The sequence below is a fragment of the Lytechinus pictus genome, chromosome 4 (assembly GCF_037042905.1).
Source record: "Lytechinus pictus isolate F3 Inbred chromosome 4, Lp3.0, whole genome shotgun sequence".
Classification (NCBI taxonomy): domain Eukaryota; kingdom Metazoa; phylum Echinodermata; class Echinoidea; order Temnopleuroida; family Toxopneustidae; genus Lytechinus; species Lytechinus pictus.
Window position 1 is genome coordinate 8,816,588 of NC_087248.1, and position 27,502 is coordinate 8,844,089.

A 27,502-nucleotide genomic window follows, 5' to 3' on the forward strand; every position below is an offset into this window, starting at 1 on the left:
GTACATGCAGACCCCCTCCAACCATTTGCAAATTATGCAGTTGATGAACTTTTGTCTTAAACGGATTTTCCAGTAAATTTCCCCATTCCCTCTTATCTGCCACTTTGATCCATCTCTGTTACCATTATCAAATAATATTGTCTGTAAAGGTGATTAAATTCGATTGGAATGTAAGAGGTTTTCTACTCAATTCTCCCTTTCATTTTGACCCCAACTGACCACCTTATTCATTACCGTATCCAACAATTCTCAAAATATACTGTTTCTCCAGTTGATGAAATTTGATATTTGTGTTCAGCAGGCTTTTTACACATTTTTCTCATTCCCATTGATCTGCCACATAAATATTCCTCTCCAACCATTATCAAAATAATATTGTAAATCCAGTTGAAAATATTTAATATTAGTATTTTGATTGGTTGAAAAAATAATTCCCATAAATTTTATGAAGTTACCACCCAGTTGTCAACAGGCAGCCTTTTTGTCTCACCTGCATAGCAGAGTGAGACTATAGGCGCCGCTTTTCCGACGGCGACGGCGGCGGCGGCGTCAACACCAAATCTTAACCTGAGGTTAAGTTTTTGAAATGACAGCATAACTTAGAAAGTATATGGACCTAGTTCATGAAACTTGGCCATAAGGTTAATCAAGTATTACTGAACATCCTGCCTGAGTTTCATGTCACATGACTAAGGTCAAAGGTCATTTAGGGTCAATGAACTTAGACCATGTTGGGGGAATCAACATCAAAATCTTAACCTAAGGTTAAGTTTTTGAAATGTCATCATAACTTAGAAAATATATGGACCTAGTTCATGAAACTTATACATAAGGTTAATCAAGTATCACTGAACATCCTGCATGAGTTTCACGTCACATGACCAAGGTCAAAGGTCATTCAGGGTCAATGAACTTTGGCCGAATTGGGGGTATCTGTTGAATTACCATCATAACTTTGAAAGTTTATGGATCTGATTCATGAAACTTGGACATAATAGTAATCAAGTATTACTGAACATCCTGTGCAAGTTTCAGGTCACATGATCAAGGTCAAAGGTCATTTAGGGTCAATGAACTTTGGCCAAATTGGGGTATTTGTTGAATTACAGCCATAAATTTGAAAGTGTGTTGGTCTAGTTCATAAAACTTGGACATAATAGTAATCAAGTATCACTGAACATCCTGTGCGAGTTTCAGGTCACATGATCAAGGTCAAAGGTCATGTAAGGTCAAAGAACTTTGGCCACGTTGGGGGTATTTTTTGAATTGCCATCATATCTCTATAAGTGTATTGGTCTAGTTCATAAAACGTGGAAATAAGAGTAACCAAGTATCACTGAACATCTTGTGCGAGTTATAGTAGTTTTCAAAATCAGCACTGCTGCTATATTGAATCGCGTGATGCAGGTGAGACGGCCAGAGGCATTCCACTTGTTTAATTAAAACCGACACGAATACTTCTTTCGTTCTCTCTAGGTCTTAGTTGCTGCTGTAAGTTCTCAGTGGTCAAGCAATGGTACCGTGCAATCATTAAGACCCTCCCCGATTCCCTCTGGAGAGGAGGATTGTAAATCTAATTGAAAAGATTTAATTGTGTTTTTACCAGTACAATATTAATTTCCATAAATCCCATTGATTTGTACTGTAACCAGCCATTTCTAGTACTCGTCAGCGGGCTATATTGATGAATAAAAACAGACACCAATACTCGCTTGTTCCCCTCTAGGGCTTCGCTGCTGTAAGTTCTCCGTTGACAAGCAATGGTACAGTGCATCTATGAAGACCCTCCCCGATTCCCTTTGGAGCAGAGGATTGCAAATCTAGTTGACAAAATTTGATTTGTGTTTTTACTGGTTAAATACCAAACTCCGCTGTATGCTTTGTAGAATGACCACCGAGTTCCAATAGTCAACAGCTAAACAAAATTAATTACTTTGTTGCTTCCAGGTCTTCGTTGCTGCTGTAAGTTTTCTGTGGACAAGCAATGGTACCGTGCAATCATCAAGACCCTCCCCGACTATCTACAGGGTGGGGGACAGAGCACCCTTGACCTGGATGATAAAGGTGACGAGGAGAAAGAGCCCAAGGTCGAGGTCACCTACATCGATTATGGCAATACGGAATGGGTGCCTGTTTCCAGGTAAGGTGTCTGTTCACGTTGAGGCATGTTTTTCGAACTAAATATTATGTTGACTGTGTATTTAGCTTTTGATACATTTTGTCTTTTCATTGTCATTATTTCTGATGGTTAATCCCACTTTGTCAACTAGCAGAGGGTCTGACATTCAGATTGTCTAACACCGTCATGGTTAACCCCACTTGGTGGGTGCTTTATAAAGCTGTTTGTAAGTTACGAACAACTTTCTGAACGGTTATCTTCTATTGGTCCATTGGTTTTTATTGGTTTTCTATTTTCCATTTGGTCTAACACCAGTTTGTCCACTATCTAATTGCCATTTCGTCCACTCACCATTTCATCTAATAACCAGTTGGACCAGTAGCCAATTACTCCATATACCATTTGGTCTAATCGGACTAAGTGTTAATTGGGCGAAATGAATGTAGGGACAGTGATTTTCCGCGATCGCGGAAAACGGACGGAATTCACGGAAAGGGCCTTTTGAAACGGAAAGTGGCATTTCAAACGGAAAATCACGAAAAACGTATTTTCCCTCAAAATACACAGAATAGCAACAGAAATTACTCCAAAATCACAACAAAATGAGAATATTAAATGGCCACAAAACCCCAGAAAACACGATCTCACTTCGCTACTATCATGACAATTCACACATCGTGACTGCACTCGACATCAGCACACTCGATTGTACCCCGCACCCGGCCGGCCGGCCGGGTTGGGCTTCACATGCACACATGTCATTCAACTACACGGTCGTGTGTTGCTGCCCTCTACGTTTGAACATGTAACAGCATGATATCGTGGTCTTAAAATCCAAGATGGCGGATTGGCAGAAGCCGTTGACTGATGATAACGATGTCCAAAAAACCCCAAAATTATCGATGAAATATCATTTCACTGTGAAATAATACTAATAATGTGAAAGGTGAGGATGTATGCATGCTAAATGGGTTTGTAAAAGTATTTTATGCACCCGCAAAGATCCGATTAGAATGGATTCTATTGTGTTGTTGGTACAGTAGCAGATACAAATTTTGACCAGTGCGAGTGTACGTGTTGTGATTTTGCTATTCAATGTGTAAACGGAATTGTTACTTTTTCGTGTGTACAATGTCTATGGGGAAACGGAATTTCCGTTTTCTGACATGCTGAAACGGAATTTGAGATTTTCTGAAACGGAAAAGGCAATTTTTTTTAAACGGAAAATCACTGTCCCTATGAATGAAAATAAAATGGATATTAGACCTATTGGTTATGAGACGAAATGGTCATAAAGGAACTGTTAGACAAAGTGATGATTGGACCAAATGGTTGTTAGACAAAATGTTGATGGATGAAATGGCATTAGAGTAAATGTAGTGAGTAGACGAGTTAGCAGAAGACGTATTGGCAATTTACCTTCTGAACAACTGGTGATCCTATCTTGTATAACTTATGTGCACTAAATTTCATTGGTGTTAAGCGCTTAAAAAGGATCACCAGTCGTTGTAAAGTCGCTCATAACTAACAAACAGCTTTGTGAAACACCCACCTGGATAGCATTTCATGAAAGGTCTTGTATGTTTTATCAAACAAATTTTGTTTCATCTGACAAGTTCTGTTTTATCTGACATTTACCATGGTAACAGCGCTTCTCAGCTAAATTCTACTCAAAATCGAGGAAAACCTTCACTTGGACTTATACTCCCCTAGTCTAAATAATATTGAGTCTAATGCTCAGATGGTCTAATTTCAACTTCATCTACATATCATTTTGTAGGTCTGCTTTGTCAAATGCAAATTTAGTTCATAAACAATTCATTTCTTTATATTATGTTTGAATCCTACTTGGTTCATTTTCATCTTCAATTGTGTGTGTATACTGTTTTGTAAATATTTGTAATGTTTTTATATTATTGTGGAAATAAATTATTTGAATGTGAATTTGATCTAATCATACAGACTACGAGGTGTTAGACAAAGTGGATATAAAAAAAATGTGTAAAGTCTAACTGGAAATTGACATAATTGTAAGTGGTGTAAACAGGGTGCGACAAACCCGCTTGCCCGGAGCAAGTGAAATTGATGTGCGGGCAAGCATTTTTCAAAGTCAATTGCCCGATCGGGCAAGTGGTTGTTTTGAAAATGAAAAAGATAAATTGACAGTAAAGTTTAATAATTTGTTGATAAATTGCAATTATTGGCCAATTATCTCTCATACCAGTCAAAAAACAGTGGAAACATGTCAAATCAGCGCCAATTTATCGCCAGCGGTCCCGTTCGATGGGGGCTGCCATCTTACTTTCTAAACTACACTGTGCGCATTCGCTACTAATCGACGAAGGAGCTAGCTGGGGAAACCCCTCTCTCGTCCTCTGAGCTCTAATACATCAACGCTACAGTACATTTACGGACGTACACGAGCGATCGCGAGCCAGTCGACTCTCGAGCTAGATCGCGCTGAATGCATGCAAGCTTCGGACTGACTCAGCCAGGACCAGGGTGACCAGACGTCCCGTATTTTATTCATTTCTAAAACATTTTAGTTTTTTTTTAATTTTAAAAATATATAAAAAAACCACCAAATATCATTAGGATTTTTGTTATATGATTGGATTGTTTTTCTTTTTATTTGCTTGAAGTTTGAACTTTTTCCTCTTTCTTTCTTTTCTATCCTTCTATCCTTCCTTCTTGCCCTTTTTTGTTACATATCTATTTTTATTTCCTGATCCTTTCTCTCTCTCTGTTCATTTTCTTTCTTTCCTTCTTTCTCTTACTTGCCTTCTTTATTACTTTTCCTTTTTTATTTCCTTCATTCCTTCTCCCTTCCACTCGTTTTTATTTTCGTTCTTTCTCTTGATCCTTCCATTATTTTCTTCTTTTTTTTTCATTGTGGCCTCCCTTCATTCTATCCTCCCTCTCTTTCCTCCTTTCTTTCTTTCATTATTTATTTCATTTTGTCCTTATTCTTTTCCCTTATACACTTGTACTTTCTTTCCCTTTCTTCCTTCATTCCTTCCCTCCTTCCTTCCTTCCTTCCTGTTTTCTTCTTTCTTTGTTTCTTTCTTTCCAAGAATGAAGGAATGAAGAAAACATCTTCTTTCCTTCATTCTTTCTTTCCTCCTTTTTTCTTACTTTCTTTTTGTCTTTCTCTTCTTTATTTTCACTTTCACACATTTATTCATCTTCCCTTCTTTTTTTTTTTTTTTCTTTCTATATTCAATTCAAAGAATGACAGAAACCTTTTTATCTATTTTTATTCTCTCTCTCATCCTTCTTTTATTAGAACTTTCTTATATTTTTTATTATTTCCTTCATTTTCCCCTTCATTTTTTCTTTCTTTCTTCTCAATTCATCTCTTTCTCTCCTTCATTCTTTCGTTCACCCTCCCTTCCAATTCTGTATATTTTTTTCACAAGTCTAACACTGTGTAGCCTTCTTTCTTGATCTTTTTTTTTTGTCGATTGTCCTGTATTTCATGTTGTGAAATCTGGTCACCCTGGCCAGGACTTGGCTTCAACTTCAAACCAAATAAACAATGAGTCGTCAGACTAAAATAGGTGACTTTTGTCGTCGTGATCGGCGACCAGAACAACTTGAACAAGAGTCAAGATAAAGAAATGCCAAGGGCAGCGCCAGTAAATCAAGTTCAGCCAGGACAGAAAATAATAATTAAGAGCAAAAGAATTTTTGAAAAAAAAATCGGGCAAGCAGTTTTTTCTATCGGGCAAGCAAATATTTTTATCACTTGCCCGACAGGGCAAGTGATGATTTTTATTTTGTAGAGGCCTGGGTGTAAATGGCAATGAGATGAACTAGGATTAGGCTTTTTGAGACAAAACCAAACAGAAAGTAGACAAAGTTGCTGTAGATCAAGTGGCAATTTACCTTATTTTGAATAGTAGCATTAAAACTAATTCTTCTTATTCATCATTCCTTGTTTTTGCTATCTCATTGCAGCTTATGTAAGATCCGTGCCAAGTATGAGCGGGAACCAGACATGGCTTTATGTTGTTCATTGGTTGACATTGTTTCAACACAGAAGGTAATTTTTCTCCTGTTTCATCTTATTCATTGAATATATTCTGGATGGATCAAGAAATTTACACATTCAACAGTAGACTGAGTTTTTGCTTCAACCCTTAGGTGGAGTTGTAGTTTATTCCAGTGCATATGAACATAGCAAGCATGTAATTACTAAGAAAGACAACAGAGTGTACCCAACAATCACAGCATTTACAACATGGAACAACTGTATTGAAACATCAAACTAGAAGCTTACAGTTTTGAAATTTGAGTCGAATTACATTAAAAAATCGTACACTTTATTTTACACTTAACAATGCCCTAAAGGAGACTGTTAAATTGTTTGATAATCATACAATCAGATCTCCCTTGTGAAATTGTATAATAAAGTACATGTAGATATGATGAGTTTACAGATTCTGTGTGGTCATCATAGATCAATATAAACAATGTCCCACTGCTTTATTTTCAAATCGGCCCGTATTAGGTACAGGTGCCAGTCCCAGTGTGGTGGGATGAACAAGGCCCAACTTTTTCACCGACTTAAAGTGATTTCACTAGTTGTAAGAAATATAACATTAAACTAAAATTTTTAGATATGTATAAATATGAATATGAATAAATATGAAGATAGATAAATGTGAATAGATATGAATATGAATAAATATGTATGGAATTATATGAATATAGATATTAATTGCACATATTCAATTTTTAGAGCCAGAGCAATGTCAAATTATATTATTTGCCTATTATTATTATTATTATTTGCAATACCCTGCTCGAAATAGATAATGCTAACTCAGACTACCACATGCAAATAATCAGTTGATAAATTCATGCAAATAGAATAAATACATTTTTGTAATAAAATTGTTTTCAATTGATGATATTCCAAATTATCAATCAATGTTTTCAATCCTTCATCATTGTCTTCACATCTTTAGGATGGTAGGTGGCCAAGAGAAGCATCTGAAGCCTTTCAAGCGATGGTGGAGGGCCAAGAAGCTGTACTCATGAGTGTAAGTTTTAATTATCATCCTAGGCCTGTTTGCTGAAATTGAATGTCTATCTTTGTTTTTCATTACCTTACTATAAATTGCCATAGTACTGGGAATTGAATATCACATTAATTTTCACCTGTTTATATGAACCATTATGAAAGTGAAACATGAGACAGGAAATTTTAGAAAGATTTTAAATGATGATTTGGATTAAAAAAAAAAAATCATAGGATAATAAAGTTTATGATTGATAGTACTAAAACTGCTCATATAACCAACTTTGTATGTGTTTTGAGTTTGGTGTTTGATTGAAACAGATAACCAATTCGTATCAATGTGTTGGTAGTTAGTCCAATATTCTGAGATAGATTAGAAAAACATAAATGATAAATGATCATAATACCCCTTTCCTTACTTTTAGTTTACTTAGATGCTAGAGGGACAGGTGTAAATTCAGTTTTGATCAATTTACTTATAAATTCTTCTTCATAGACCCGCATTTACGTACTAAAAAGAATAGCAAGCCACAGAGCTTCTTTTATTGTGTTGACACAAATTAGCAATTGAATAACTGACAGTTTATGGTAAGTATATAGCCTATAAATTTTACACAGTAGTAGCACAAGAGTTCTCTCCAAATAAATGATACATTTGAGCAGGTGGCCTATTATGTTTACACAAGAATAGCACAAGGGTAATCTTTAAACAAAACATATTTACATAAGATTGAATGGCATATAAATGATAAGATTATTAAATGATAAGATTATTAAATGATAATGTGAAATTTCTATCGGTTTTTGTTCGCTGTCAGTGGTATTTGATTTGGTTCATTTTGTTCTGATGAATTACAGTCTTCAGAGGTTTTTCGATTTTTATTCTTATACTTTATATACCCTGCAAGTACAATACATGTACATGTAGTTACTATACACACAAGAATTAATAGTGCTCTTTCAGGATTCATGGATGGAGTTGTAGAGTCACAGGCAATGGATATGTCTTCAAAAGTATCAGCAGTATTATTATCAGTGGTATTGTGAAACTCTGCAGGTTCTGACATTTTTTCAGGACAAGGATCTACTACAGTAATATTTGATGGTGGTGTCTTTGACAGATCTAGTCCGAAATCATTACAATCACACACATCTTTTTCATGATTGACCAAGTTGGTGCAACAGAATACTGTACCTGAGTGTTCATTCACCCAAAATTTTTGCATCATACGCTTATGATTTTGGATAGGGTTAGAAGCAGGAGGTGATCTTCTTCCATGCTGATAGCATAGTATTTGTCCTTGGAAACTCCCAATTTGAGCCTTGCATTGCAAGAACATCAACCCAGGTATGCTAGATTCTTCACCACTCAATTCACATGATGCTTTGCCTGGGGGGGAATTAACTTCCAAGTACTTTCTTTTGGTGTGTTCATCCATTATAATAGCATTGTAATAGACAATGAGGATGAATGTCCCTTGATCCTCTCTATCTACAGGATTTATTCTGAGCCTGATTGAACACCGCTGTATCCCCCCTGTACTTTCATTATACAAAGCAACTGTATATCTTTCAGGAACAGAATTTGTTGTATGATCTGTTGAGCTGTAAAAAGGTAGCTTGTTTGAAAGTCTCAACGTCACCTTTGAAGTAAAACATGGGTATTGAAAATTGATAAGAGTTTGTTCCCCTTCTTTTATTGCCAAAGCTTTTGAAACACTTTGAAAAATTGAAGCAGGTATGATATAATTTAAAAGAAGCATGGATGTCATACGTGTCAACAGATTTGACAAATCCATTTCACCTGATTTTGTTGCTAATTTTCAAGCAATAATTCCTGCAATCAAGAATGGATGGATGAATGTTATTATTTGAAATATACTATTTTGTGATACTCAAAGTTCAATGTTCGAAATGATTGCATTACAGCAGCCAGACACTTTGTTGGGTTCTATCCTTGATCCCTGGTACTTTGTCAAGCATAGTTAATAGAGCTGTCACTTCATATCAGTTCTTCAAGATCAGTTACACCTGAAATAGTAAGAATGATATATAATACTTAGTTTTTCTATAACATATATTACAATGAAGCATCTAAGGGTGTGTTTATGCTTCTACTTTTCAGGCTGAAATCAGCGTTTTCATACGTGATTCATTCAAAACACAGTTTCATTTATGCTTATCTTCATTTCGCTCACAAAAAGGTGCTTTTCAAAATGTTGATTCTCCAGAATGAGGGTTTGTGGGGAAGTATAAATTAGACCACGATCATAAACATGTTTAAATTACGTCATTTGGGACATACTTCTGGTACGAAGTAAATCTGCATGAAAATACAGTTTAATAGATGGTTCGACGGGAGTTACCTCCCAACTCATTTGCCAACAATTTACCTTCACTGTTGATTCTGCTAATACTCCTCTAATTTGTCCTCACAGTAAATGCTAAGGGATCAAACTAACAGAACATGAGTCATGATGAAGAGACATCGCTGAGCCAGTAGCACACACATAAAAAACTAACTGATGTCTTATATACTTTATTTGCAATTACTAAAAGATTGGAAGTTGTTCAAAGATGAATAAAAAGTTGACCATATACATGTAAGAACAAGATTGAAAAAGGATGTGCCCAATTGATCTTGCTTTCCTGGTCAATGAAAATTACACTGAAGCCGGATGCAGATTGTGACTTCTCTGAAAAATTAAGCTTAAAGAGCACTTCCAGAACCACCTTTGCCATCAGCATTCTGAAAATTTGTTCAAAAACGCTTATTCTGTCTTCGCAATGGAAGCATAAACGCACCCTTAATGCTCTAAAAAGGTGAAATGAGAATGAAAGAAAAGAAACAACTTACATTATTTTACAAATTTGAGACTGAATTGTAGCTTCTGTAGTTCTAAAATTTCTATGTTTGTCTCTATTCATTCCCATAGCTTTCTTTAATTTGTTTAGAATAGTGACAAGTTTCTTCTCATAATTAGGCATTGCATCTCTGATATGAAATTTCTTGTAAGAGTTAATAGTATCAATATTCTAAATTTTACCTTATATAAAGTTCTGATGTCCTAATAATTCATTCAAAGCTTCAACATTTTCTTGGTTAAGATCATGTTCAAATCTCCTTGGGCAGTAAAGTTTTCCAACAAGCTTTTACCTCAACTAAGTAGCAATATGTTCATTCAACTTTATACTGCATACGGATTCATAATGTTGACTACTGTCTACAGAAACCTCCATTACCACTCAGAATAATTCAAAAGATGATCCAGTTTTCAACCTTTACTGAGGCATTCTGATGCTTTGTTGTTTTGGAATATTTTTGCTCGTTGATTTGCGACTTCTCCACTTGCAATTTTACATCCTTTGTTAAAGAATGTCTTTGTTCAGGATAAGATGTTATTCACTTCATTAATGTTGACAGTGCCTGACAGATGCAAACTTGCAGGTGTAACACTGATGTTTACATTGCAAGATAACTAATGGTACTTGAACTTGTAGTTGCGATAAAAGGCAATCTTTTGCCCAGTTCTTTTCAATGTCTAATTTAATTGATGCAATCCTTGCTGTAATCATGTTAAATGCAGTCATGAAAGTTCATTGTTGATGGAAGATATTTGGATATTCAATGTTTGATTTAAAGAATACTACATTTACATGTACATCTAAATTTTCAGTTATCTACTGCAACGTCTATGGATGAAGTGACTCTGGCCGTGTTTATGCTTCCACTTTTCAGGCCAGAATCAGCGTTTCCAAACGTGATTAGTCCAAAACACGGTTGCGTCCATGCTTACTTTCATTTAAACGCTGTTTCAAAACGCCGATCGTTAACTCACAAAAAGGTGCGTTTGTAAACGTCGTTTGACCAGAATCAGGCTTTCTGGGGAAGTATAAACAGAACCACGATCGTAAACGTGTTTAAATTACGTCATTTGGTACATGCTTCCGGTGAGATGAAAATCCGCGGGCAAATACAATCGCATTGCTCCATGGTCGCATGTTACCTCCACGGAATTACCTCTCATCTCCCTTGTTTTGCATGTGTAGTACTATTACTGGTATTACTCTTCCAATTTGTCATCACGATGAACGTTGAGGGATTTACACCAAAAAAACCCAGAACATGAGTTATAATGAGGAGACATCGCCAGATGCCCCAGTAGCATAAACAAATTGATTATTTTGTATACTTAATATTTATTTTTTCTTACTATTATCCTCACCATGGTGGAAATTATATGGCTATATCAAGAAGCTCCATGCAATGACTAAAATATCGGAAATTGTTCGATGTTTATATAACAGTCGACATACCTTCCCCATAACAACACTCCGAAAAAAAACTTTCGAAAAAGGGCGCGCCCAATTTGACCTCGCTTTCCTGCTCAACGAAAATTACGATGCGAAGCCAGCTGGAGATCGTGATTTCGCCTCTGAAAAGTTAAGCATAAACAGCACTCCCAGAACCACGTTTACGATCGGCGTTTTGAATCGACCTTGGAAAACGCTGATTCCGTCCTCGCAATGGAAGCATAGACACACCCTCTGTTCTATCCATGATGAGGTTCTAGACATGTTAAAACTTATTAACATCTGTCATTGTAGTCAGGTTGAACACCTGCTGGCTGCACATGTGCCTCTTGTCAAATGTAAAATTTTATCTTTGGTATCCTTTTTTGCACACATATGGGACATTTTCCTTTGTTTGCATGTTTTATTTGTTCATACTGTACATTTTACAACACCTGTTTCTGATAATCAATACTAGCATGGAAGTAAAATGTATTTGAATTGTTAATTTCAGGAATGCCTTCAAATTTGTCATGAAGAAAATGTGGATGAAATGCCCTGGGTTGGGTGGAGTTGGGTTAGCACTCGAAGAAAGACTCATTCGGTCTGATGTACAGATAACATTGATCATCATTTAATGTCAACAAACAAGAGAGAGAGAAATATCAAAGCAAAGCAGAGCCCTGGAAATATAAAAATGCAAGGAGTCATTTAACATCAAAGCATCACAAAATCAAAATTTGTTTCTCCATCTTGCAGATTATTAAGAAATAGATATTTTGCTTGCGAGAACGTCACTAACTCCTAGCAGCAGCAACACATTGAATATGCTTTAACATTCTAATCATTAAACATTGTAAAAATATTGTAACATCATTGATCAATATGATTTGTGGGTCACAAAAATATAGGATAAAGCTTAGATTATTCACATTCAAATTTGAGTTTGCGATAATATGATTGAGTAGAGGGAATCATACTGTATATTAAATCCAGAACCATTAACTTTCCAATCTGCAATAAGTCAATTTACATATGTAATCATACATGGAACAATTTATTTATGTTACTATCCCATACCATAATCTATTTGAATACTTGAGTTATTAAGGAATCAAAAATCAAATCTATCTTCTTCAAATCTTTCCCATTTGATGATGATGAAATTTGTTTATTACCCTTAAAATAAATTTCTCTCCAATCATCTAAAAAAGGCAGAAAAATATCATACTAAAAACTAATGTTCCACTTATAGAAAAAAAAACTCTTCCGTTTATATTTAAACAATTTTACATGATTGATATTATTAACAGGTACAGGAAAAAATTGTACTATAATCTGATAATTTCATTTAATAATTCCGTAAGACCAAATCATTCTTTTTCATACATCAAGAGTTCAAATAACTGTTATACGTTTTTTTTTATACAACTACTCGCCAACATGTACTATAAGGATGCTACCTAAAGGTCAACAAAGAAAGTGCACCAACATCACTGACTACTGGAAAATCACTGACAGGACATTATGAAACTGTTCATCAGGGTTGCTATATTAAGCTAAATGAATCAAATAACCTACATGTACATGTATTTGCTAACTTTGTACCTGTGTTATAAGTACATATATCATTACATCAACCAAAATGGTTATTCAACCAACATTGCTTATTCAATCAATCCAAAGACACTTTATACGTCCTTAGCTCTCCTATAAAAAATCTCCAATAAAAATCTTAAATTATTCACATTGCATAATTAAGACCGAGTTTAAATTAGAATTAAACCTCATGTTACTTTATATCTTATGTGAAATCGTATCACCTAATCTTCTTTGAAATATCTTTGAAATTCAATGTTAAATGACTACTTTGTTGCTGGCACCCTTAATTGACTACAATATGGCACCCTCTGGTACAGGTATAAACCTAACAAACTTGCATCCCTACATACAAAATTCAGCTTTGATTTCTTCGATATAATGCAGACATTACATACAACAATCTCAAACTTGTAATGGCATACTGAAACAAGTGTTGCCTACATGTATAGTCTAATCTTGTATAAAAAGACCTTACTCAATAAAATGAATAAGATTACTCCGCTCAACTATTTAGCATTTCTTGGAGATTCCTATCTGCAATTGCCTTTAATATAAAGCAGGTGCTACTCTTCATGTCTCCAATATAAGATAGAACACCTTTTTATCAAATTTTAAATTGTACAAACATCATATTTCACCTACATGTACATGTAAACATTATTTGACTCAACATTATGCCATCGATACTAATAAAACAAAAGACAAGTTTCAAAACTCTTTAATATATATAGCATCACTCACAGGTTACAAGCATAGCTGTACACTGACACAATACCTAATTTCCTATCTATCCTAATGCATCTGGCAAGCTGCTATTAAAGATGTTACAATTCTCTGCATGACCAATTTTAAAGTATAAAGAGGTCAGAGACAACTTAAAAGAAACACAGATTCCATGTTATGAAATTCACCTGGCTTCCAAGTAATGACCTCTGAAAAAATGAACTCTGTCAGATAGTATCACATACAGTTTTGCGATAACAGGCTTGTCATGGAACTATAAACCAACTTGTATCAAAACTTTTGTATGTTATAAGCCACCACTCTATTAAATGTCTTGTTTAGATTGAAATTCTAAATAATAAGTGATGAAGAGGGACAGGTCTGGATATGGTATACTATAGATCTACATTAATCCCTCTTTGTAAACCAGATTTTCTATACTCTACAAGAATTATAAGCCAGTTGATTTACAGGCATAGTGTCAAGCCTAATATCTCAGGATATATTTGATAAATGTCTCGTAATCCCGGAAGGGGGCTTTATGGCCAGTTATAAAATGTAATAATGAAATATGACTTTCAACTAGAAATAAAATTTGCATTGGATTTGTACATGAAAGGATGTTTTTGAACATTTGGGGGTCTGACATGCATAATATTTGGTATCATCAAAGTTGGTGTAGACTTACAAGAACCAGCTTTTAACTTGAGGTACCTGACAACTTCCTTAATTTTGATTGGCTGAGAAGCATACAATGTAGGTGTCAAACTGTTACCATGGTGACTGCACTCAGCATAAGACAACTGACAAATCCTTACATGTACATGTAACAATCCCCAGATTTATAAATCTTGCAGGTCATTTTACTCTTTTGGTGCTATTTGAGTCAGTTCTTCTTCTTCCTCCATTGGATTCTGTTCATTTGTTGTTTCCCGAATCCCTCTTTTATACTTGAAAGAAATGACAGCTACATGTACACGATGTACATGTACATGTAAAAGTACAAGAACAAAAAGTATCAAAATTGCAATACACATGATGGTGAGGAGTACTGGAACCATCACAGGATACATGTACATGTTCACCAATGGCATTGCTGTAATATTGGAATTAGGGGCAATAGACTCGTTTAGAAAGTTGTCAGTAGTATTTATTTGAATTTCAATAGGTTTTGACCATGTCTGAGGACAGGTTTCTGTAGTTATGTTAGGAAATGTTGTTGACATATCTAGTTCAAAATCATTACAGTCACACATACCTTTTGGACGATCAACCACCACAGTGCAACAAGATATGGGATAAGAGTGTTCAATAACCCAAAACTCCTGCTCCAGAATCTTGGCATTTGTGGTACCTTTGGCCACAGGTGGTGATCTTGTGCCTCGTTGGTAGCATTCAATCTTACCTGTCAGAGTCCCTGAGGAAGCAGAACAGTACAACGGTCTCCAGTCACCCACGTTTTTTTCTTCATTCAATACGCATGATGCTTTACCCGGTGGATGGCTTATTCGTAAGCCAATTCTTTGGGTGTATTCACCAAGTATCTTGTCCCCCTCGTATACCAGTAGGATGCAAGTACCTTCTTCTTCCCCCGTGATGGGATTTATCACCAGTCGTATGTCGCACGTTCCATTTTCGTTGGCATTCAGAATCTCAAGACTGTACCGCTGGGGCAGGGAACTTGTCTCTGCATTTGAGCTGTAAAATGGGACTTGGTTTCCCATCTGTAGGGTTACATGTACATTTGTGCTGGAACATGGATAGTTGAAATCCAGATGTGCTTCCTCACCTTCGATCAATCTCAGTATCTTGGCTTCACATTGGATCAATGTGATTATCAAGGCAGTTGCTGCAAGAAGTTTGAGTATTTTCATATTCATTCTTGATTCTGGATGGGGTGTTACTGTACTTTGTCTTAATATTTTGTACCTCAAAAATTATGTGGTAAAAGCTGAAATATTTGCAGATGAATATGTGACCTGCCACCCCAAAGCCAACAATAAGTCAATCAAAATGAATATTGAGATTTTATTGAGCTTGAAGATTCACTTCCTAAGCTTTAAAGTGATATATATCATGTTAAAATTGACCAACAATAACCATTACAAGTACTTGATTGAAGGCAAAGGAAATTCAGCAAGAGCTTCAAAAAGGAGAAAACAATGTTTGAAATTTGGGTTCACTCAAGCATGAGATGTGCATACATGTAATCTCAGTGAAACTTCCAAGCAGTCCGAAAATCTTGTGTCCTAGAAACTCTTGTATCTTGTCTCGTATTCAACTTCAAATTTTCACAGTATCAAGAAGAAGAATTGCTCTTTGAGATACTGTATGCTATTTTTGTTTATTTTTGGTTTTGGAGACTACATTACTGTTTCAGTTGGCTTTTTACAGAGAACCTTACCTGGCAACTTATTGATGGTATTGGGGTATTAGGTCACATACATGTATATGATATCTGCTTCTTAAGTTGCCCAGTATTAATATTCACAAGAAAATACAAAACATTTACACCATTTTAAGGAATTATATCGTCAATTTTTTCAGTTCTATTTTTTTTCCTGTGCACATCAATTAAATATCAACTAAAATATTTGATTTAATTATGATCATGATTTTCTTGAATGTAGTTTTCAGTGTTACATTGAACAGGTGGAGGTCATGTGTATCTGCAAGTGCTCTATGGATATGATTGCAAAACAGAATCTATTGGAGCTTTAGGTACTTCTCTGTCAGCAGAAATTGATTGAAATTGTTGCACATTGGTGTCTGGTACTTCTGGATTCAAGCCTAAAAATGAAGAGAGAAAAGGATACTAGTAATTACACATTTTTGAAAATTGTAGTTTGATATTTTTCTAGAATCTGCAGTGATAAGCTTCACATCACAAATAATTTTTAAGAAAGTGTTTACTACGCTACATTGTATTTCAAAAACTATTTTGTTTAGATAAAACAAGTAGATTTAAAAGAATTTAAAGCCAAGAATCTCCTCTAAATATAAAGTTTGAATTTATTTCATTTTGTAGTGACATTAGCTCTATCATTTACTCACAGCTTCTTAAGCCAGGTAGTAGGTTATTCATCAAGATATTTATAAAAATGATGTTATAAGGGCACTACCTCACTTTTAGGAATTCTTTCAGCAGCCAAAGTTTCTTTGTGTCACACTGCATGAGCCTTCCAGGCAGCCTGCTGGTTTAGTGCTCTCTTCCATGGTACTGTATATAGAAAACCTCAATTATTTGTCACCGTTTTAAGATAAATTAAGACTTCCATTTTGTACTTTAAGATCACATATTCCGTCAGGAGCAAAGTGTTGTACACATGACAAATCTATCCCTTTAAACACCCCTTCACCATTTGAGTCTACGTTCTGCTTTCTGCACATTAGGGTCAAGGGTATAAATGCATGTACATGTGGGTCTAAACCACTGATATGATTGAATTGTATTAGTATATCAACCAAACTAGCGTTTTTGTCAATAGTTTCACTATGGATGCGTGCTGAACATTATCATGCACATGTTCTCTTGCTCTATTTATTTATTCTTGGAACGAAGCAAACTTGCTCGTAACACCTACTTTTATCTTCAGTTGATACTTTTGTCATTTACATGTAAGGAGGACATATGATAATTTATTTGCATACTTTATCTTTATCGATATGTCAATACAAACAGCTGTTTCTGATAATACATCAGTTTGACTATGACTGCATGTAAATGATTTCAACTGCCAGTCACGTGATACAATATTAAATTTCAAGCAATTAAAAACAAAATATACTTACTTTCCGGCAGGTGTTTTTTAAAACAAGTTGTGACTCTTAACATTTATTCCCTACGACGTGACATCAGGACTGTAACATGGTATACAAATCATGCATGCACATGAGTTCATTATGCGATCTACATGTACATATATCCTCACTAGAGTTGAGGCTCTGTTCAATCCATTGCACGAAGCCGTTAGGCTGAGTGCAATAGGGTGGACACAGCTGCAACATGAGTGGATAGGTCGCATAATGGACGAATGGAGACATGCATGGAAATAAGAGCTATCAAGTATCACTATACATCCTGTGCGAGTTTCAGGTCACATGACCATTATCAAAGGTCATTTAGGGTCAAAGAACTATGGCCATGTTTGGGTATTTACTGTTCTTGACATCATAACTTAGAAAGTTTATAGATCTAGATCATGAAACTTAGAAATAAGAGTTTCAAGTATCATTGAAATCCTACATGAGTTTCAGATCACATGACCAAGGTGAAAAGTCATTTAGGGTCAGTGAATATAGTTTTTTTAATTATATTATGGTGTTTATCGTGAATTATTGTTCAATAGTTGTTTTCAAAGTCAGCACTGCTGCTATATTGAATCGAGTAATGCAAGCGAGACTGCCAGCGGCGTTCCACTTGTTCCATTTTGATGAAATTTCCAGTGTTATGCTCCTTTATTTTTCTCTTGATTCAAATCAACATTTTTCTGAAGTGGACTTGACCTTTTAGGCAATTGTTGGTTTAACATGCATTTACAAAATGATGGGTAATTTCAGTTTGATCAAAAGTTGTACAAGATTTAAAAGACTGAACTTTTTAAGTTAACCGACATCTTCCTCAATTTTGATTGACCGAGAAGCACAGGGGCCTGTTCCTAAAAACCGTGGACAAGTTACATGTAGTTGTAGCCTTATTTGCCAACGACAGATTTAGCTCCAATATTACTTAACCTGTTTCACGAAAGGCTTCCTAACTAGAATCCCTTGATATCAATACTATTGGCAGTAAAAGTAGAAGAGACCTAGTCTTAGTCACAAAATAGCCTAATTTTCAAAAAGCAAATTTATGACGCAATTATTGTGATGATTTTAGTAGGAGGTAAACATACATGTGATACAAATAATAGAAGCACAATAGGCATAAAACCACAAAGACTAGAGCATTCAAATACTAAGAAAATTAATTGATGAATAATTCATTTCATGACTCAGAAGTTACAAATGGACATTGAGATGGTACCTCTGGGATATGAAATTTCCATATTTTACAGATTATAGCAAACCATAAAGGTTTTCTGAGTATTAAAACTAATGATAATTATATACGCCACTTTTTTGTGATTCGAAACATAACCAAATTAGTGCATCATTGTGTAATCTTCAACCCATTATGAGCATACAATCTATTAAAATTACAAGTGATTACAAGCAGGTGCAACATTACATTTGCTTACACAAAGACTGTATTACATAAAGGAATATAGAGCTGGCAACTGGTAAAACAAAATGTTTGCTTAGAAAATATTAATAAGTCAACATTACATTGTTGACCATACAAATTGACCATACAAATGACATCAATTCCAGAGGAAAAAAGGAGAGGAAGGGGGGGGGGGGGAGGTAAGGAGGGGAGAGAGAGATGATTATATTAGAATTGGATATTGCATATAAATGTACTTTTCATTACAAAAAGCAATTAGAGCTTTATACAATGTACAAGCAAGTATAAAAATGTCTGAAGGTACACCTCTGAAAAGGATTGGTCAACACAACCAATGCGCTGGTGAGCATGCGTCTAGCCCACAAAGATGGTCAATATTCAACCAATTTAATGGTTAGGTTTCTTTAAATTATGCACGATAGTGATTTTGGTCTCATCTAGCACCACCTTATTCCATCCTTACTCCACTGTGCCAATTCACTTTAACCCTAAGAAGACTGGGGGGGGGGCTGATTCAGCGCCCCCTCGACATTTTTCGCGATAAATCCGCCGCTCGAAATTTTTGACCGCGTCGCTCGCTGACTTTTTACTTTCAAGTCTCGCGCAACTTTTGAGACCAAAATTGTGACCCCCAGGTACGCGGTTCCAAAATTACGTAACATTTTGTAAGTGCATGCAGACCCAAAATTACTCAAAAACATGAATTTGTGTACAAATCCAATGCAAATAGTGTTTTTTTAGCCAAAATTCATAAAATGTATCATTTTTTTCTTTTACTGATTAAAATCAATTAATTTTATCTTGCTCATGGTCAAAATAAAGTCCTTGACAATTTCCATTGAAAAAAAACAATAGAATAAATAAGAAAATAAATGTGATGTTGAAATTTTGAAAAATAAATTTGATCAGATGCCTATCTAGAGTATGTGAAACAAAAATTAGCATTTTAGTCTTCTTAGGCGTCGAAATAGCCCAGTCTATTTAGGGTTAAGCCTACACCAATGGCAGAGCCAATTTTTGCATAATTTCTATGGGTTATCATGCATTGTCAGTGGTATTTGATTTGATTCTTCTTGCTCTGGTGGATTCTGTTCTTGTTGGGTATGCCGATTAACCCTTTTATATTTGATATAAGTTACAACTACAATTACCATATAAACAACAAGTACAAGTATTACACTTTCTACACAAATTGTGACAAAGAATACCTGACTCATCAAAGTGCAATTATCTTTAGGATAAACTGATGGAGTCATTGTAATATTAAAATTAGGGGCAGTAGACTGGTTCAGAAAGTGGCCAGTGGTATTTATTTGAATTCCAACAGGTTCTGACAATGTCTGAGGACAAGTTTCTATTGTATTGTTAGGCAATTCTGTTGACAGATCTACATGTAGTTCAAAATCATTACAATCACACATATCTCTTAGATGTTTGGCCGCAACAGTGCAACAAGATATGGGATAAGAGTGTCTATAAACCCAAAACTCTTGCTCCAAAATCTTGTAATCTTCTATGCCTTTGGCCACAGGTGGTGACCTTGTGCCTAGTTGGTAGCATTCAATCTTACCTGCCACAGTTCCTGAGGAAGCAGAACAATACAACGACCTCCAGTCACCCACCTTGTTTTCTTCTCTCAATACGCATGATGCTCTGCCTGGGGGATAGCTTATACGTAAACCAATTCTTCGGGTGTATTCACCAAGTATCTTGTCTCCCTCGTACACCAGTAGGATGCAAGTACCTTCTTCTTCCCCCGTGATAGGATTTATCACCAGTCGTATGTCGCACGTTCCATTTTCGTTGGCATTCAGAATCTCAAGACTGTACCGCTGGGGCAGGGAACTTGTCTCTGCATTTGAGCTGTAAAATGGGACTTGGTTTCCCATCTGTAGGGTTACATGTACATTTGTGCTGGAACATGGATAGTTGAAATCCAGATGTGCTTCCTCACCTTCGATCAATCTCAGTATCTTGGCTTCACATTGGATCAATGTGATTATCAAGGCAGTTGCTGCAAGAAGTTTGAGTATTTTCATATTCATTCTTGATTCTGGATGGGGTGTTGTTATTGTCTTGGTACCTCAAAAATCATGTGGTGAAAGCTGAAATATTTGCAGATGAAAATACAATGTACATTATGTTAACCACTTCTTCTGTTGCCTAGTAGTCTTCGTAAGAAAGAACAAAACATTTACATTTTATGTAAATTTTATCATCAATGTTTTCAGTTCAACTTTTTGTTCTCCTCTGGCATATCAACTGAATGTGAATTTTAGTTACCATATTCAATACCATTTTGTTTTTCTTATTAAGTGTAGTTTTCAGTATTACACCGAAAGATGTATCTGGAAGTACAATATTTTAACTGCAAACCAAAAGCTACCGGTATGTAAATTGTAGGTACTTCCCTGTCAGCATAACTTCAATGAATCTGTTACACATCTAGGCATCCGATGCTTCTGGATTTAAGCCTAAAAATGAAAGAGGAAATGATATGTACACATTTTTAAAAATTGTTTTTGCCTTGCCTGCATAGCAGAGATTATAGGCGCCGCTTTTCCGACGGCAGCGGCGGCGTCGTCAACATTGAAATCTTAACCAAGGTTAAGTTTTGGAAATGTCATCGTAACTTAGAAAGTGTATGGACCTAGTTCATGAAACTTGGACATAAGGGTAATAAAGTATTACTGATTAGTCTGCCTGAGTTTTAGGTCACATGACCAAGGTCAAAGGTCCTTTAGGGTCAATGAACTAAGACCATGTTGGGGGAATCAATATCGAAATCTTAACCAAGGTTAAGTTTTTGAAATATTGTCCTAACTTTGAAAGTATATGGACCTAGTTCATGAAACTTGGACATAAGGGTAATCAAAGTATTACTGAACATTCTGCCTGAGTTTTAGGTCACATGACCAAGGTCAAAGGTCATTTAGGGTCAATGAACTTTGACCATGTTAGGGGCATTTGTTGAATTGTCATAACTTTTTTCATGAAATTTAAACATAAGAACAATTAAGTATCCCTGAACATCCTGTGTGAGTTTCAGGTCACATGACCAAGGACAAAGGTCATTTCAGGTCAACGAACTTTGCTAATGTTGGGGTATTTGTGGAATGGTCATCATAACTTTGAATTTTTATGGATCTAGTTCATGAAACTTAGACATAAGAGCAATTAAGTATCCCTGAACAACCTGTGCGAGTTTCAGGTCACATGACCAAGGTCAAAGGTCATTAAGGGTCAAAGAACTTTGAAAATGTTGGGGGTATTTGTGGAATTGTCATTATAACTTTAAAAGTTTATAGATCTAGTTCATGAAACTTTGAAATAAGAGTAACCATGTATCCCTGAATATCTTGTGCTTGTTTCAGGTCACATCACAAAAATCAAAGGTCATTTAGGGTCAATGAACTTTGGCCTTTTTGGGGGTATTTGTTGAATTGGCATCATAACTTAATAGAAAGTTCATGGATCTACACATGTAGTTCATGAAACATAGACATAAGGGTAATCATGATTGTGTTGCACATGTCTTAGGTCACATAATCATGGTCAGTGGTCATGTTGGGTCAGTGGACATAGTATTTTATTATCATATGAGTGTTTTCTTTTGTGAATAATTATTTAATAGCTGTTTTCAAATTCAGCACTGCTGCTATATTGAATCGCGTATTAATGCAGGCGAGACTGCCAGAGGCGTTCCACTTGTTTATCATTGGTGGGTACCTAATGCTTTTCAAAGAATCTTCAGTTTTATGCTATACATGTACCAAAGAGAAACATGCTCTATGGGTTATTTCAAAGAGTTTTCTTCATCAAAATGAAATATATTACACATATGTTTAAATTTAATTATCTGTTCTTTACAACCCAGGTTAAAGTTTAAAATGAAAAAATTGTTTGATAAAATAAAACAGACTGTGACAATTTCGCTTATTGGAAACTGCCATCAATTTCTATTTTGGTTTTGATGATATTTTATTTTTGATTATGGATTTTCTGTATCAATTCAAATCAACATGTTTCTGTGAAGGACTACATGATGTCTTTAGTGAATGATGCAGTAATGTATGGATGGAGGGAAGAATGGAATGAAGATGGATCAAGGGAGGGAGGGGATGGAAGAGATGGAGAGAGAAAGGATACACACAGAGAGTAAATGAAAGAGACAGTCACTATTATTAAATTATACATACCACAGTTATACCTACCATGATCATAAAAGAGGTTAATCATATGCAATCCAAAGATGAAACATAGTTCAGTGGTTTGCATGCAGAGTGCATTGAACTTCAACTTTTGCAATGTTGAATTCGACCATGTGTATCTCTTTCTGTTAAAAGCCCTGTATACTAGTGTAGAAGATTTTGCAATTTTTAGATAATTTGTATACACTAAAAGTACATGCACATGTAGCAACTGTTGAAACTGAAGTACATGTATATTTGAATTTATGTTCCTCTGTATACTTTAAATATACCTTAATAAACTATTATGCTTACCTTCCAGCAGATGTTTTTGATGCCGCTAAAGGGTGATTTAAACATATTGGTGATATTGGCAAAAGAACGTTGTCTCCATTGATAAATGGCAAGTAGGCACGTACACACATTTGATAGGTCAACCCTGCAACAGTAGCTCTTTCCAATGAGCAGGGTGAGGTGGTAATCATTAACATTTGAATGCGACTTGAGTGGTCGAGATCTCCTGCTAATAATTTTCTTTTTCTTATACGCTGGTAATCATTAACATTTTGGTTTATGCGACTTCACTGGTTGAGGTCTCCTGCTTCTTATTTTCTCTTTTTATACACTTAGATGTATATTTATACTCACTGTAACAATACAGAAAACTCATGAATATTCTGAGACATTCAATTAGCTTGTGAAGTGCAACATGTATGTTGCTTTACTTTAATGAGCAGAGTGAATTTACAATTTATATAATAGCAATAGCCAATCGCAGGATATGGAAAGAATGAGCTTCTCCACATAAAAGAAGAAAAAAGGAATGGGACAAAGTATGTAAGAAAAAGTTTGTCATTGATGGAGGATTTCACATTGGAGACACCCCTTTTAGTTTAGGAATGGTGGTAATCACTTTTGCAGAAATTAACCTTTCATGCCTGTATATCCGTCTGAATGACATGGCAAAGCTGTCTTTAAAATACATTTGGTACATTGTATCAAGATTATTTGACTTGAACATCCATTATTTATATTATGTTTGTTTAAGATATATTTTCCAGTTCTTGATATCCATTTTTCAGAACGCTGCATGCTGATTAGTTTATTGGCAGTTTATTTTAATCAGTGCAGATCTGATATCAGCCTTCAAATTAATGTTAAAGTTGAAATAATCACTGTGACTTGCAAAATTAATTCAGTAATATTTAGGAACAAGATCATGACAATTTTAAATTCAACAAATTCAACAGTTTTGGGTGGTCCCATACGCGAAACTGTGTGCAGGTTACCACATATTATTTAATAATTTGTTTAATATCATTCTGGTATAATCCAGACTTTACAACAAACAACAGTGCTTTGGTGTGTAAACATCCTTTCACAATCATTTATAGACAATTGACTCCATTATCCAAATTCATAACCATAACTGAAATTAATCTTTACTGCTCATGTGGATCTTTGTCTTACTCATTTTGTATTGCACTAAAATTTCTTTGCTGCTCAAGCTTAAATACACCTGTGATTGCTGAAGTTATTGAAAATGATGTACATACACGTATACACAGCATATGACTTGTTTGTCTTTATGCAGTTGGAACCTTCATGTAAACCACCTTATCTTGGCTAACAGAACTTTTCTTCTTCTTGAGTTGATTAATTTTCCAATTTTGACGTTTACTCTTGTATACAATGACTCCACTAATCACAACAAATACCAGCACAATGACGATTACTGGTAGAAACATGCAAACAATAGTCAGGATATAGCTTTTCTTTGAAGAATGCATTGCTTGTGTGTATGCGATTGCTTCCATTGTTGAGTTATTTGAAATTGGAGAGCTAGATGGAACCGTGTATATCTTTGGGCACGGGTCTTTGGTATTGTTTGACTGCTCCGCATTTGATGGCTCCCATACCGAGTCCTTACACTCGCACATATCCACAGGCTCTTCTTGCGTGGAAGTGCAGCAGAATGTTGGATGCGATCTCTTGACCACCCAGAATGTCTGCTCCAGAACCTGGTTAGTTTGAAACGGGGTACCCACTGGTGGGATTCTCATCCCGCTTTGGAAGCATTTGATCTCACCTGGTAGTGTTCCAACGGGAGCAGTGCAGTGCAGTGACACCCAGTCCCCGAGCTTGTACTCCTGGCTCAACTTGCAGGATGCCTTTCCTGGAGGAAAGTCCACCTGCAGGTCAATGCTCTTGGTGTATTCCTTTAGAACATCATCTCCTTGATAGACATTAAGGATGCAAGCACCCTCATCATTCCTGCTAACAGGATTTATCATGACATGGAGGGAACAACTTCCGTTTCCTGTGGCATTCTGTTCCTGGACACTGTATCTCATGGGAAGTGATGCAGTTCCAAGAATTGAGTTGTAATACGGGGTCTGGTTCCCCATCCTAAGAGTCACCTTCGAGTTGGAACATGGATAGGGGAAGTCCATCTCTGCCTTGTCCCCTTCTAATAATTTGAGTGTCTTAGAATCACCTTGTGCAAGTGATATAGTAGTCATAACCAAGATAAGAGTGTTGATATTGAAAAGGAAATCCACTGGAACTTGTAGCAATTCCATCCTCTATGTTAGTAGATGTGAGATACAAGAAAACTACTTGGCATTCTTCAATAATTTCTGAACAGGAACTGTTGTCAGTTATTCCTTTAACAAAATCAGTCACTTCAAAATAATTTACCAGACCATAGACAAATGTACTACCCAGTCATCTGCTGGATATTTAGCTGGAAAAAGCATGCTGAATAAATAATTTCAGAGTTAGAAATAATACTTCCATATTTCGTCAGTTACTCTTCCCAGAAATCTTTGAAAGAAATGGTAATTCCTTTGACACTATGTACAGGTTTCTATAAGGGTATAAAGGAACTAGATGTTTTCAGCTTGTTCTTGTATACCAAGTTGTGTACCAAACTTTGATTCAGATCTTCAGGAAAACATGTATGTGATATTAAATGCTTGGCATCAGCAACCTGATATTAGCACCAAAGTTCCTTAGTTTTTCCCTTTCCACACATTTATTGAAGGTTGACTGAAAGCATTAAGGTTTATCCATGAATTCTTCCAACTATCTGCCATGCTTAGATATCCCTGCACCATTGGCATTCATATAGAGTTTGGATAGATCTGCAAAATAGAAACAGCAAAATACTGTGTATGATGTATCATGTCATGTTGGAACATGAACAACAACATGCAAATGGATTATTGAAACTATTCAAATTCAGTTGGACTTTTTAATTTATTCTTACATCGTTACATGTGCTTACACTGATAATCAAATTCTGTTCATCATGTACAAATGTTAAACAACAATTGAAAAAGAGAAAGAAGATGGAGGGAGAAAGGAGAGAAAGAGGGGGGGGGGGGCAAGAGTTGGTCTTCTGAAAATATACTATGTATGTAGTTTAACAAACATTTCTACATAATTTGAAATTAAAATAAATGATATACTTACGTTTACTGAAAAGGTCGGGAAAAGTTTTACCATCAAACCCATTAAAGATCCTGTCAAGTATAGAATACCTGTACTAGCAAGTTAAAGTCGATTTAAACATCACATTGAATTGCATAAAATCACAATATGTGTAATGTACGTCTGTCCATTAGTACTATGCAGCTAATAATTTCAATATGAAATGACAGTTTTACAGTTGTGAATTTTGTGAGACAGCTGTCACTTTTCTCATGTATTTCTATTCACTATTCTAACACAGCCTATTGATTGTCAAACTGTTGAACCTGCAATAGAAAATAAATGAGGGATAAAATGGAAACAAGTGATAACAGTTCTTGGTTTTTAATTGTTCAATACAATTTGTATCAACATTACTTTAAAACAGGTTGTATTATCCTTTTTTCTACATTTAATATTACTCCATCAGGAAAGTTACATGTAAATATGCTTTTCTTGGTTTTCCAAGTATTAAAGAGAAATATCAAATATATTACACTATTACTGATTTGTTTTTGTTTTTTTGAGTGATGTATCAACTTATCAGAGTTGTTTTAATCTTTCCATATTTCCCAATATTTATCATTACAGCAAAGAGACCAGGGCTCCGTAACACAAAGCTTAGCGATGAATGGCAAATATGAAAGAATACTTCTTATTGGTTCCTGGTCAGTATTTTGAACCAAATGCGCGTGTAACATTGATCTTGATTGGTCAGTCCATTGATCACTAATCTTTGTGTTACGGAGCCCAGGTTGACATTGTGCTATGTGGTAATCTTCATCAACAATCAATCAATCCATGATTTTAAACATAAAACCGAACCTCATTTTAGATTTTATTCTTAAGTG

General features: G+C 35.4%; 2 protein-coding genes across 2 annotated transcripts in view; one reads left to right on the top strand and one right to left on the bottom strand.

Annotated features, from left to right (window-relative positions):
* The window catches only part of LOC129259066 (RING finger protein 17-like), a 59,797-nt gene that overhangs the window by 15,916 nt on the left and 16,379 nt on the right, over positions 1–27,502 (top strand). Inside the window, exons 14-16 of the mRNA XM_064098319.1 lie at positions 1,948–2,140; positions 6,080–6,164; positions 7,093–7,167. Of these exons, the coding sequence (XP_063954389.1) occupies positions 1,948–2,140; positions 6,080–6,164; positions 7,093–7,167 (353 nt within the window). The remainder of the gene's footprint in view (positions 1–1,947; positions 2,141–6,079; positions 6,165–7,092; positions 7,168–27,502) is intronic.
* On the bottom strand, positions 23,870–26,827 carry LOC135153870 (uncharacterized). Its single transcript, XM_064098320.1, has 2 exons — positions 26,655–26,827; positions 23,870–26,323 (listed from the first exon to the last, which is right to left on the bottom strand). The coding sequence occupies exon 2, from the start codon at positions 25,757–25,759 to the stop codon at positions 24,764–24,766; it is 996 nt and encodes a 331-aa protein (XP_063954390.1). The 5' UTR covers positions 25,760–26,323; positions 26,655–26,827; the 3' UTR covers positions 23,870–24,763.